Here is an 11,516-nt window from a genome sequence, read left to right as displayed (position 1 = left end):
GGTCAAATCTGACTACGAAGACACAAGATGGAGTTTACATGAATGGTCATGTTCTTTTATGAGCGTGACACACACACACTTAATCTTCTCCTGTGGTCTTAAGGAGGAGCTTTAAACGGCACGCATATAAACTCGGTTTTTCACGGGATTCTCAGTCAAAGGTTGATACAGACGCTTCCAATGGATCCGCTAGTGCTCGGGATTTTACTCTCCATCACCTTCAGCGCTGTTCAAGGTAATTCTTACTACGGCTTGACGCATCATTTCAGAGCAAAATGTACAGAAAATACATACAGAAAAGTAATATTGCTTTAACATTAGCAAATGATTTCAGCATGTAGGCCTACCAGTTTAATTGATGTGATCTTAGATTTGTGAATATACTGAAGACATTTTTGTGTCTTCTAAATTGCTGCATGACTATTTTATATAAAAATTGAACTCAAAAATGAGCACTGTCTGTCTTGATGCATGTGCAGAGGTATTGTGTTATTTGTGCATTTATTTTTATGTACAAATATATATTTGTAGGTGTCACACCCACCTGTTGTATTGAAACGACAAGGATTCCCCTTAAATTGCTTGTAAAGGTGGACAAGTATGATGTTCAGACCAGCCGGGGAGCCTGTGACATCAATGCTCTTGTGTAAGTGTTTTACATTTCAAACTTTCTATTCTGATCAGAAGACAGTCATGTCTCAATAACATCTCATTTCAGGTTGCATGTTGGACACAAGAGATATTGCGCTGATCCAAGGCAGAAGAGAAAACTGAGAAGATTAAGGTTACACATGCAAAACAGCCGCAAAAACACACCTGCTGTTTGAAGACGACGAGATTTCATTTTAAAAACGTTTTTAAATTTTAACAACGTTTCATAAACATTTTGCCAACAGTTTTGTGCTTTAACGGTGTTCTTACAAACAATAAAAAAAGATTTTATAATGGACTTTTTAATTCTGTTCTGTCATGAAAAAGCAAGTTTTGAGCATCTTTTGATTAAAGTATGATTTATATAATAGTTGTGCATGAGTCTATCAATCAGGCCCAGCTCCACGGGGAACAAGGAGCTTTGTCCACCCTGCCTCCACCTAGAGCCGTTGAGACAGAGGATCCGTGAACCGCCCTTGCTGTGAAAAAACTGTTCGGTTGCAGTGAACGGACTTTTCCTGCACAGGTCCTGTTTGATAAACCCGCACCCGCAGTAATTAAAAGAACATCCGACAGCAGCACTAATTTAATTCCGTACCTGACCCTACCCGTTTGACAAAAATGACTCGACCTGAACCGCACCCACATAATTCTACATGATGTAGACAAAACCATTTATTTTCTCACGCAACAAGCAACAAAAAATTAGGAGTTCCTGGTTAATGTATCTTTAAACATGTAGGGGCAGCTTCCCAGACAGGGAATATCTTTAGGCAGGACCAGGCCCAAGTTAAATGATGAAATTTAAGTAGTTTTTTAAAAACATGCCTTACAAAAAACATTACTGCTGCGCGTTTTGAGACCGCACAATGGCACTAATGTTTTTTAAGATATGTCAGTGCAAGTTGTTTTCAGTTTGGACAGCTCTAACATTTAAGTCTAGCTAGGACTAGTTTTAATCCCTGTCTGGGAAACCGCCCGTAATATGGCGTCCGAGTTTCGGGAGAGACAACCAAGAGTGGATCCACTAAAATATTGGTAGCTAATAGCTATTCTATATTTGATTAGTTATTTATGAAATGTGTTTTGATTTATGCAAAACTAGTTAAAATAGCCTATACTGTTCATGTGATATTAACAATAGTTTCCCTCACCATTTTCTGCAAAATTATACCGAAGCCGCTAAAGGCCAAGCTGCCATCAAGGCTAAAAAATCTGCTGTGTAAAACATCTGCTAAACATCTTCGAAGGAGCAGTTTTACATGCATTACATGCATTTTTTAGTGAAAACTAAAAAATACATTTTCTTCATAATTATTATAAAATATGATGTGTTGAGTATTCGTTAATTACTCCTTATTCATTTTAAATATTTTTTAGAACTAATTGAAATCTACTTTTATGTTGTTTATGATTAAGTAGTATGATATTTAATAGAAAACTTATTTCGATTTGGCTTTAAAGGCCGCTATTAGATAAAGGAAGGTAAGCGTTATATGCGACTATGTGTTAGTTTACGCAGAGTTTACTAGTCACTATTGGGTCATCAGAGGGGAACTGGCATATTTTCGCGTCACCTCAAGATGGGCATCCCAAGGTGGAAACACTTGGAAGCACATTGTCCCACTATTACACATCTACATAACTCATGAGTAAATTATTGAGACGCAATCTGAGTTTCTAAAGTAAATATCCACAACGGCTTTAAATCACAACCAGAGGCTGGAACTAGGCCTATCTGTTTTAGAAATGAAGTCCTAAAGGTAGGCCTGCCCGAAACCACTTTACAGCGCAACCCTTTTGTGGCGAGAATTTTCTTTTGTTTGCGTACAGATTATGTTGTGATTTTCTAGAACTAAATGTGTGGTCGTCTGTGTGCTCACTATCACTTTTACTAGATGATGACGTGGATACATTCACAATTTGCTATGCCATAGTCTATAGACCCCTTTTGAGCCGACGTCACGATTACGTCATGGCATTAGCTGGAGGCAGCCGATACAAATCAGCACAGAGTCGGCTACATAAGGAGTTTAAAATATCATCTTGCTGTGTTTTTAGTGCCAGAATCGACAGCGTGAAGGCTCTAATCCGACATTTTAACACCATTGCCAAAAAAAACGAAGACAGTTGTATAAACACAATAAAACTAGAATTTCAGAGAATGATATTAAGATACATGCAAAAAAATGTTTCAAATAGTCATTGGATGACGTGGCGGCTTTATCTTCTCACAAAATAGTTTACACCTTAAAATATGATGTTGATGACCATTAACGTTACATGAGCTATTTTTATAATCTGTCGTTATAATTTTTTGAATTTTTATCATTTTCTTCCTTACCTCATCTTCACTGTCAGTCATTTATGAAGACTCGGATTGTCCGGTTTGCCAGAGATCTCCGAGTCTTCACGGTCCCAGTCACTGGATGGTGACATGGAGCGATCTGATGACTCGGTGCCACTTTCCAGCCCACAGTCATCTGTCAGAAACTGTCCGAGCAGAGCTTAACTGAGACTTGGGTGTTTGTAATAGACGTAGGCTATGGTGTCGACCTTGATTTGTTGCCGTTTTGAGGTGTCCAGTTTGATGCGATTGCTCTCCTCACGAATCAACTTTTCTTGTTTTTCCACTGACAAGTGTTGAGGACTAGTGCTGCTTAGAGCCTACATTCAGCATGAGTAAAATACTCAAGTACTGTTAAAATCAGATACTCTAATGGCCGATTTCACAGACACAGCTTAGCTTAAGCCAGGACTAAGCCTTAGTTGAATGAAGATATTTATGTGGCTTTTATAAAAATGCCTTAGAAAAATACATTACTGAGTGGCATCTTGAGACAAGACAATGACACCGAATTATTTTAATATATTTCTGGCCATGTTATATTCGGTTAAGACCGGTCAAACATTCATTTTAGGCTGGGACTAGCTTTAAGCCTTGTCTGTGAAACCGGGCCTAAGACTCTTTACACGAGTCATTTTGGAATTTGTAACTTGTACCTTGTAATGGAGTCATTTTCACTGCAAGGTATCTGTACTTTTACTCAAGTGTGGTTTTCAGTTACTCTTTACACCTCAACAGAGTTTGAGAAATTTGTATTAAGCAGAATAATTATTATTGTCATATAATCAGAGGAGTGAATTGGTTGTAGTCTGTAGACGGCACTGTGCAATTTGTTCGATTCTTGAAAGGTCCATCTTGAAACTGGAGACCTCAGTGTCTTTAATGTTGAATACTTGCATTAAATAAATACAATACAATCCGAATAAAGGCATCTGTAACCTGTAAAACATTATCAACATCAACCATCTGTACGTTACCAAAGCTCCATCTAACATGACATTTCATTGTTTTAACGGCTTCGTATGACATGACTTTGCAAGAAATGCCAAAGGACACATTGGGTACATGAAATACTTCCTAACCGAGAGGAGAAGGGAGACTGTTGTCATCTGGTACAAGAACTTAACAAGACCACCTCAAAGCCTACTTCAGGCTTACTCCAGAACGTCTTGATTTACTTCATTAGAAAGTCGCCACAAAAATCACAAAACCAAAAAACGAGAAACCATTTTCTTAACAATCAAAATGAGCAATGCTCGTGTGCACGTTTAAAAGAGAGAGCGAGTTTAGAAACAAATACATAAATGTGTCCATAACAGAGCTAGAACTAAGACATCAGTTTGGCTAGCATGGTGTCTGAGATATAAGTTAATTCTGCTCTTAAATGAAATGTCATAAGTATAATGCCTATTAACTCCGTCAGACAATGATAAAAACACTCCAGATACGAGACGTTTTTTAATTAAAAAATGAATTTACACCACACACAGAGAGTGCCTAATGTCAAACCATTTCACAGTATACATTTATCATTTGCATTTACAGATGTTGGGCGTCCCTTTTATTTATATTCTTTCTCTTTTAAATCTTTTCAGACGACACAATGGCTAAAGACAATGAACAATTGACTACTAATCACTCAGGATCCAAGCTTTAAAAAATGGTTCGGTTCATAATGGATAGCTTTAACTATAATAAATGCAGGCCTTTTAACACACAATTCAATGTAGCTATCATTCATGCAATATCACATTCAGTGGGGTTTTTTGGCACATTATTTTGACTGCAGATGTTCTATATTACACACCGAGGTTTTATAAACACTGTGCTTTGAGTTTTATTTGAAGACGCGGAGCTGAACCACTGGACGATTCGTGTTCGATTTTCACCTGAACTGCATTAATGGAGTCAAAATATTACTTGCCATCTTAAACAGAAAAATTGAACATCACTTGTTCAAATCAAAAACGTAAAGGCAGCTGAAACCCAAGTAGGCAATAAAAATAAGAATTCTATATCTTACCCGAGGAAACGCCACTAATTCAATTCAATTCAAGTCAATGAATGAAATAAAATTAATATAAATATAATTTAAAAATAAATAAATGCAAAATTGGCACCAAAGTCTTCTAACCTCTACAACTGACTTTACTAGAATACTGCTCGAAACGTTACGGAGTACAAATTGACACGAGCACAGTGCATCATAACTATCACCAGCACGGACAGAAATGTTAACAATGTAAAGTTCAAACAGCGATCGACTGTTAACATGCCACCATCATGGGAAAACATGTGATTGTCTTCGGACCGATTGTGCTGTTAATGAAACCTCAGAATAGACAATTGTTACTAAATAAAACGTTAGGCGGTTGCTCTCCGTTTACCGTGTATTGGTCCGATAACTTACACTGAATGTTCCCCCTTGCCAAACTAAACGTACAGGGTGGTAAAGCATCAGTGTTTGAGAATCTAAAAGTGCGTTATTCACAAAATCAACTTTTTTAACGTCTTTTTTACGTCTTTTTTACGTTAAACTGAAACAACTAACCAGCACTGATAACATCATGTAGGCAGGACAGCTCTAAAAGCATACACAACTGCCCCAGAACATTTAAGGTGAGCGTCCGGCGTTCGATGAGGCATTTTGTGTGTCAAACACGACAAATTACATCCATGCCATCAGATTTCATGAGATTGACGCGAGGGTTACAGCGACACTTAAACCATACTGTACATCTTAAGAAAGAGCATTGGGATTGAAACTGGAAATACAGCAATGAAAGCCCCCCGCCCCCCACCCCAGAGCGGCTACTCCTCCAGAGCCTCCAGGAAATCAGCGATGGACTCGACCACGTAATCTGGTACGCAGCCCTTGTGCTCGGGTGACTCGCTGTCTTTATACTTCTGCGCCTCCTCCATGGTGGAGACGCCGGTGAGGGTGAGCATGGTGGACAGACCACAGTTGCTGCCAAAGAGAATGTCCGTCTCTAAACGGTCGCCGACCATCAGCGAGCGAGCGGGGTCCAGGTCGAACTGGCTCGCTATGCACTCAAACATGAAGCGGCCGGGCTTGCCGATGACCGTCGCCTTCCTGCTGCTAGCGGTTTCCAAAGCTGCCGTGAGACTGCCAGAACCTGCAGAGAAATGTGAAGTTGGCCACGTTTAAAAAGAAAACATCGCTGACGTACTGAACATTGCTGAATAGAGCACCAGCGGATTTCCAGAAACACAATGGAACAATGAAAAACCTGTCAACCATTCTTTTTAGAGTACATTTCTCACAAAAGAACGTAGGATAGAGATAGATTGAGAGTTTGATGTCTTGAAAGAGACCATCTAACGTAAGGGACGAATAGATCCAAAAACGGGCCTGGATCAAGAGGGAAATCCAAAGCCAAGAAGGAAATGAGGCATATTTAGGACCACTATTGATCGGTTAATTCTGCATCGTGAAATATTTGAGAAAACATGAGAAAAGAAATCGGTAACACTTTACAATAAGGTCTTTTATTAAGGTATTTGTTAACATTAGTAAATGCACTAACTAACTAACATGAACTAACAATCAGTGTTGGGTAAGTTACTCTCAAAAAGTAATTGATTACTAGTTACTAATTACATATTCAATAGTGTAATTAGATTACTGTACAAATTACTCTCTCCAAAAAGTATTTAATTACTTATTACTAATTACTTTCTATATCCTACATCAACCTTGATTAGTTCAGTGATTCAAGGACAGACATGAAACGGCTCTTTTGATTCAGTCAAATATTCCACTATTACACACATATATTGCACAAAGTATTTAGTTTAATTACATCAAAAGTAACTGTAATTAAATTACAGAAAAATAAGAGTAATCCCTTACTTTACTTTTTCAAGGGAAAAGTAATTAAATTACAGTAACTAATTACTTAGCAACTAGTTAAACCCAACACTGCTAACAATGAACAGTATAGTTTTTCAGCATTTATTCATCCTTGGTAATGTTACTAACTGCCAATACAATACAAGTTCATGGTGAATTAACTAATGTTAACAGGTTTTAAACATGAATTAGTAAATGCTGAAATCAACATGAACTAAGATTAATAAATGCTGTATTGTTCATTGTTAGTTCATGTTAGCTAATCAATGCATTAACAAATAGAACTTATTATTGCAACGTTACCAAGAAATCTCACTCCTATTGCTATCAAATCTGGTGTTAAACACATTAATTTCACATGATCCCATGGGATTCTCACAAAAAAACATACGCTTCAAAATTTGACCACCACATATGTGAAACGAATGTGGCTTTTCTATACGGGTATGCACTGAAACTATAGTATATATCTATATATATCTAACGGAAAGAGATCCATGTTTTCTATGTTGTCCTTCGCTTGCATAAATGCTTGCTCCTAATTCAGTTTTTAGACAATTGCATCCTCAATCACACCGCCAATAAACGACTCGTCAACAAACAGATAAAAGACTTCATTTCAGTACCTGGAGTGATTCTTCCCCCCCTCAGCGGGTGCCACGGGTCCGGATCAGTGGCCAAAAACAGGCATTCAGAGTTCCTCAGGTAGCAGCAGGCTTTGGCCAGTTTCATGAAGGTAAAATTCTCGTCGTAGCCCACCAGCACAGCTTTGACGTCCGGATCCAGTGGACAGTTGGAGATGTTGGTACCCGGTTCATCGTCCCCGACCTCCTCGACGACGTGCACCCCAGCATCCTGCAGCTCCCTCACCACCCCGCTGCATCCGATCACATAGACCTTCCCCTGGACCCTCGCCACGTCCCGCAGGTACGCGGCGGAGCAGTACGCGGAGCTGAAGATCTCCTCCTCCGCCACGTCCGTGAAGCCCAGGCGGCTGAACTTCTGCACGTAGCTCTCCCGGGGCCTGGTGCAGTTGTTGGTGACGAAGAACACGCGTTTGCCCCGCTGTTTGAGTAGGCTGACCACCTCCGGAGCTCCGGTCACGGCCGTCTCGCCGTTCCAGATGACGCCGTCGCAGTCGAACAGCACGTTGTGCTTCGCGTCCAGCAGGTCCCGGAACTGAGAGCCGCGGAGCGTCACGCAGCCCCTGCCGCCGCCGCCGCCACCCGCCGCGCCTGCCATTCTGCTGGCTCGAGCTCCTATGATTACGAGGGATAAATCGCGTCCTTTTTTATTCCAACGCGCGGAGAATGCCGTACACGTCACCTTTAATGTACGCAGCCAGTTAGTGGAACGACAGCAGAGGCAAACACCGCGCATTTAAGCGTTTCACCAGCGCTGCCATTGCGTTACACCGGAGGGGGCGGGACACGGGCGACGAGGAGTGACCAATCACGTTTGATGAGTTCCAAACAAGCACGCCTCTTCCTCGGCGTCGCCCAATCAGAAGGCGACTGAAACGCTTTATGATCGATTATTAAAGCAAGGTTTTGCTGTACAATACCCAGAAATGCGGTTTCGTACGAACGCACATTATGAAACGGCTGGGGCGGGTCATTCTTACCATTGACATTTTCACGTTGTATTTTTAATTCAGTATCTATTAAAACACGTCATGATTCAGGGGAAATTAGTGTGCAGAGCCGCAGATAAAGCAGCCCATGTAGACGACTGTATCACGTGGTATCTGTTACTTTTATCATCGTATATCGAGATCATATAACAATAAATTTCACAATAGTGTACTTTGGTCCTCCGGAGGTTAGACCCATCCTCTCAGACCCATGGTGCATACAAATAACACTACACAGAATAAAATATATGTAAAAATACAGATTATATATATGTAAAATACAACTTTTACAAGCAGGGATATTTTAAAAAAAGAAAATAGGTAATGGCAGGTAAGAGTGCAAACCAGTGAAATATACAACCGTGCAGATGTGAGGTAGTGCAACGAGCTTATTAGTCTGTTTAAAGATAAGAGTTTGTTTCCAAAATGAGATAACTCCGTTTTTTATTTGTCAAAAATCATGTTTTTTATTATGCTATCATGTTTTTATTGTGTTAGTTAGCTGTTTTTTTTGTTTTGTTATTCTGGCTTAAATTAAAACAAACCAACTGCAGTTTGATTGATATTAATTGGAAATGCACAATAAAAAAACATGATTTTTGACGGAGTTATCTCATTTTGGAAATTAACTATTCGTATGCAGTTTATGTAAACATACTGTTAAACCGAGCAGCAAATTGGGAAAGGGGAATCTGAGATTAAATCTCAAGCATCGTGCTTCTATATTAAATAAAAAACGGCATTACCTCTTTGCTTAATTTTTTTATCGAGTTACTATTGCTTAATCATTGATTAAAAAAAAAAAGAAATAGTTTTCCCCCCCAACTGCTAGGAGGCAGTCGTGCGGACGCCGCGTTGACCAGATCGCCGACATATTGGGAGAGCAAGGTTAAAAATACAAGTAAACTGGAGCAATCTGCGGGGGTTCTAGGTGGTAATCGGAACATTTCTCTTAAGATCGGTTCAGAAAGAACACCAGTAAATTTGGTTTTGTGCTTTTTAAGCAGAAAAGCCGCAGCTCCCCGTTCACGTGTAACGGTGTGTGTTTAAAGTGCAGTCCTGACGTCAGCCACGTGAGAGGCGATACGCAGCTGTTTGTAAGCTAGAAACTACATCTCTGCAATAAATATGACTGATATGATTAAAACGCTTTTTAAAGCATTTGAAGTGAGATGGAAGTCCTACAGGCACAGATTTGTCCCCTGGATAGCTGTAAACCTACAGAAAAACCAGAGGTACCGTTTAACTTGTGTTTTTTCACCAGGTTTTGCACACATAGACATGGTGATGTACACAAAGTAAAGTTCAAGTAAATCAGAAGAGTTTTGGTCTTGCAGAACTCTTCGTCAGGTGAAAGGTCGCTCGCAAGACAAGTTAATCCAGGACGAGCAGGTGTTTGCATCCCTCGTGTGTTTATTCACTGAACTCTTGAGAAATGACCTGCAAAGTCGACGTGAACTGCTACGGCTGCTTCCTGCGCGCTCGCAGATCTACAGCAGCGATGGGCACGAGCAGTGTCGTGACTCTCGTGCAGTAATTATGAGGACTTTAGGCTTCAGTATCGAGAGAAAGCGCAGTTCACTGCAGGGCGCGGGAACCGGTGTGTTTGTGACAGGTGGACACGTGCGGAAGGGAAACGTTGTCGCAATGTATCCAGGTAAGTTAACGAATACAGTTCCATATATTTTATTACCTTTCCCCTGAGAAAAGGTGAAGGATTACTCTTCACTTTTAAGTCAAATAGCACCAAGAATCCAGTCAAAATAAAACCGTTAAAGCCGAGGGTGTTGTTAGGCAAATGATGCTGATAAAAATATCCTTCCGCCGAGCGGTGTAAGTTAGTTCTTCAGAGACACTCTTCCATGTTCGACTCATTTAAAGATTTTCGTTTTATTTTCAAGTGTTTCAGTGTCCACGTGTGTCAAGACATTCAAGGGAAGGCGGTCGACATATCTGTTTTTATTTCTTTTTACCAGCACATTAACATGTGCTGTTTTTTCTTTTCACAGGCACAATATATCAAGCAGATGAGCCTATCTTTTTTCAGTCAATCAAAAATCCATTTGTTTTTAGATGCATTGATGGTATTTTAATTGATGGAAATGACAAGGCTGTATCTAAAGCAGTGTATCGGTGAGCACAGATCCTAATACGTATTTATACACGTCTCATGTGCATAAATATGCAAAAGAAACAATTTAATTGAGTAAAGAATTGCTTAACAGATCCTGCAGTGGACGAGATAGGGTCGGTCCTTTTCATCTAAGTGACTGTTCCTGGTTGACCTCTCACCCTGTGAACCCTTTTGCTGTGGGACAGTATGTGAACAACTGCTCGAATGGCAAGTGGGGGTTTCACGATAAAATGATACAATGAATAAAGCTGCTTTGATGTGCAAAAAATTAGACTGTAACAAAACATTTATTTTCTATAGAGAGAGAGGCGAATGTGTGCTATCAAGAGTTTGATGTGCCGAATGAATTTCCTCTTGAGCTTCGTCAGTATCTGCCAAATATTAACTATAAATCTGATACACAAAGGCAAGATGACAGATTACATTTTTTAAGGATATTGTTTCATTTTGGTCACGATAGTGTCCATTCTGAATTTCACTTTCTCTTGCAGACTTTTGCGTACTGTGGTTCTTGTGTCACTGAGAGATATCAGAAGAGGTGAAGAATTGTTCTCCAACTACTACACAATTGTGCATTAAATAAAGCTTTGTAATCTATTGTATGGTTGTTTCTGAGTTGTGATCAGCAAATATAATATATATATAATAATTACATATATTAAAGTTTTTTTATAGCAAAGGTGTGTGTAAAATTCTTAAAATCAAGCTTAGTTTTGACAAAAAGATAAATGAAATATAAGAATTTATTCTTTCAAATGATTAAAGTTCTGTGGTTCATGATTGGTTGAATCTCACCCGCAAAGTGTAAATTATATTTCAAATAAAAAGACGCATTTATATTTTGAATAAAGAAAAAGCTGATATGAATGATCTTGGA

At 39.4% G+C, this 11,516-nt stretch overlaps 3 protein-coding genes across 3 annotated transcripts; 2 read left to right on the top strand and 1 right to left on the bottom strand.

Annotated features, from left to right (window-relative positions):
* The first annotated feature begins 68 nt into the window (after positions 1-68).
* On the top strand, positions 69-949 carry ccl27b (chemokine (C-C motif) ligand 27b). The gene is made up of 3 exons (XM_057321679.1): positions 69-235; positions 532-646; positions 719-949. The coding sequence occupies exons 1-3, from the start codon at positions 181-183 to the stop codon at positions 825-827; spliced, it is 279 nt and encodes a 92-aa protein (XP_057177662.1). The 5' UTR covers positions 69-180; the 3' UTR covers positions 828-949.
* A 3,488-nt stretch (positions 950-4,437) lies between these two features.
* pdxp (pyridoxal (pyridoxine, vitamin B6) phosphatase) lies at positions 4,438-8,338 on the bottom strand. Its single transcript, XM_057321790.1, has 2 exons — positions 7,499-8,338; positions 4,438-6,135 (listed from the first exon to the last, which is right to left on the bottom strand). Exons 1-2 carry the CDS (start codon positions 8,250-8,252, stop codon positions 5,810-5,812), a joined length of 1,080 nt encoding a protein of 359 aa, XP_057177773.1. The 5' UTR covers positions 8,253-8,338; the 3' UTR covers positions 4,438-5,809.
* Positions 8,339-8,455: 117 nt separating this feature from the next.
* Positions 8,456-11,309, top strand: setd9 (SET domain containing 9). The gene is made up of 6 exons (XM_057321791.1): positions 8,456-9,740; positions 9,843-10,162; positions 10,515-10,638; positions 10,731-10,846; positions 10,940-11,045; positions 11,131-11,309. Exons 1-6 carry the CDS (start codon positions 9,634-9,636, stop codon positions 11,216-11,218), a joined length of 861 nt encoding a protein of 286 aa, XP_057177774.1. The 5' UTR covers positions 8,456-9,633; the 3' UTR covers positions 11,219-11,309.
* The last annotated feature ends 207 nt before the right edge of the window (positions 11,310-11,516 follow it).

This window comes from Triplophysa rosa, linkage group LG22, assembly GCF_024868665.1.
Source record: "Triplophysa rosa linkage group LG22, Trosa_1v2, whole genome shotgun sequence".
NCBI classification, from domain to species: Eukaryota; Metazoa; Chordata; class Actinopteri; order Cypriniformes; family Nemacheilidae; genus Triplophysa; species Triplophysa rosa.
This window is presented reverse-complemented; position numbering and strand designations above follow the sequence as displayed.

What these genes read in the sequence shown, in the direction of transcription:
- ccl27b (XM_057321679.1), top strand. Translation starts at nt 181, where the DNA reads ATGGATCCGCTAGTGCTCGGGATTTTACTCTCCATCACCTTCAGCGCT. An exon ending in CACCTTCAGCGCTGTTCAAG is followed by an intron (nt 236 to 531) that starts GTAATTCTTACT and finishes ATATATTTGTAG; the next exon opens with GTGTCACACCCACCTGTTGT. An exon ending in TGTGACATCAATGCTCTTGT is followed by an intron (nt 647 to 718) that starts GTAAGTGTTTTA and finishes ATCTCATTTCAG; the next exon opens with GTTGCATGTTGGACACAAGA.
- pdxp (XM_057321790.1), bottom strand. Translation starts at nt 8,252, where the DNA reads ATGCGCGGTGTTTGCCTCTGCTGTCGTTCCACTAACTGGCTGCGTACA. An exon ending in GGGGGGAAGAATCACTCCAG is followed by an intron (nt 6,136 to 7,498) that starts GTACTGAAATGA and finishes ATTTCTCTGCAG; the next exon opens with GTTCTGGCAGTCTCACGGCA.
- setd9 (XM_057321791.1), top strand. Translation starts at nt 9,634, where the DNA reads ATGACTGATATGATTAAAACGCTTTTTAAAGCATTTGAAGTGAGATGG. An exon ending in AACCTACAGAAAAACCAGAG is followed by an intron (nt 9,741 to 9,842) that starts GTACCGTTTAAC and finishes TTGGTCTTGCAG; the next exon opens with AACTCTTCGTCAGGTGAAAG. An exon ending in TGTGAACAACTGCTCGAATG is followed by an intron (nt 10,847 to 10,939) that starts GCAAGTGGGGGT and finishes TATTTTCTATAG; the next exon opens with AGAGAGAGGCGAATGTGTGC.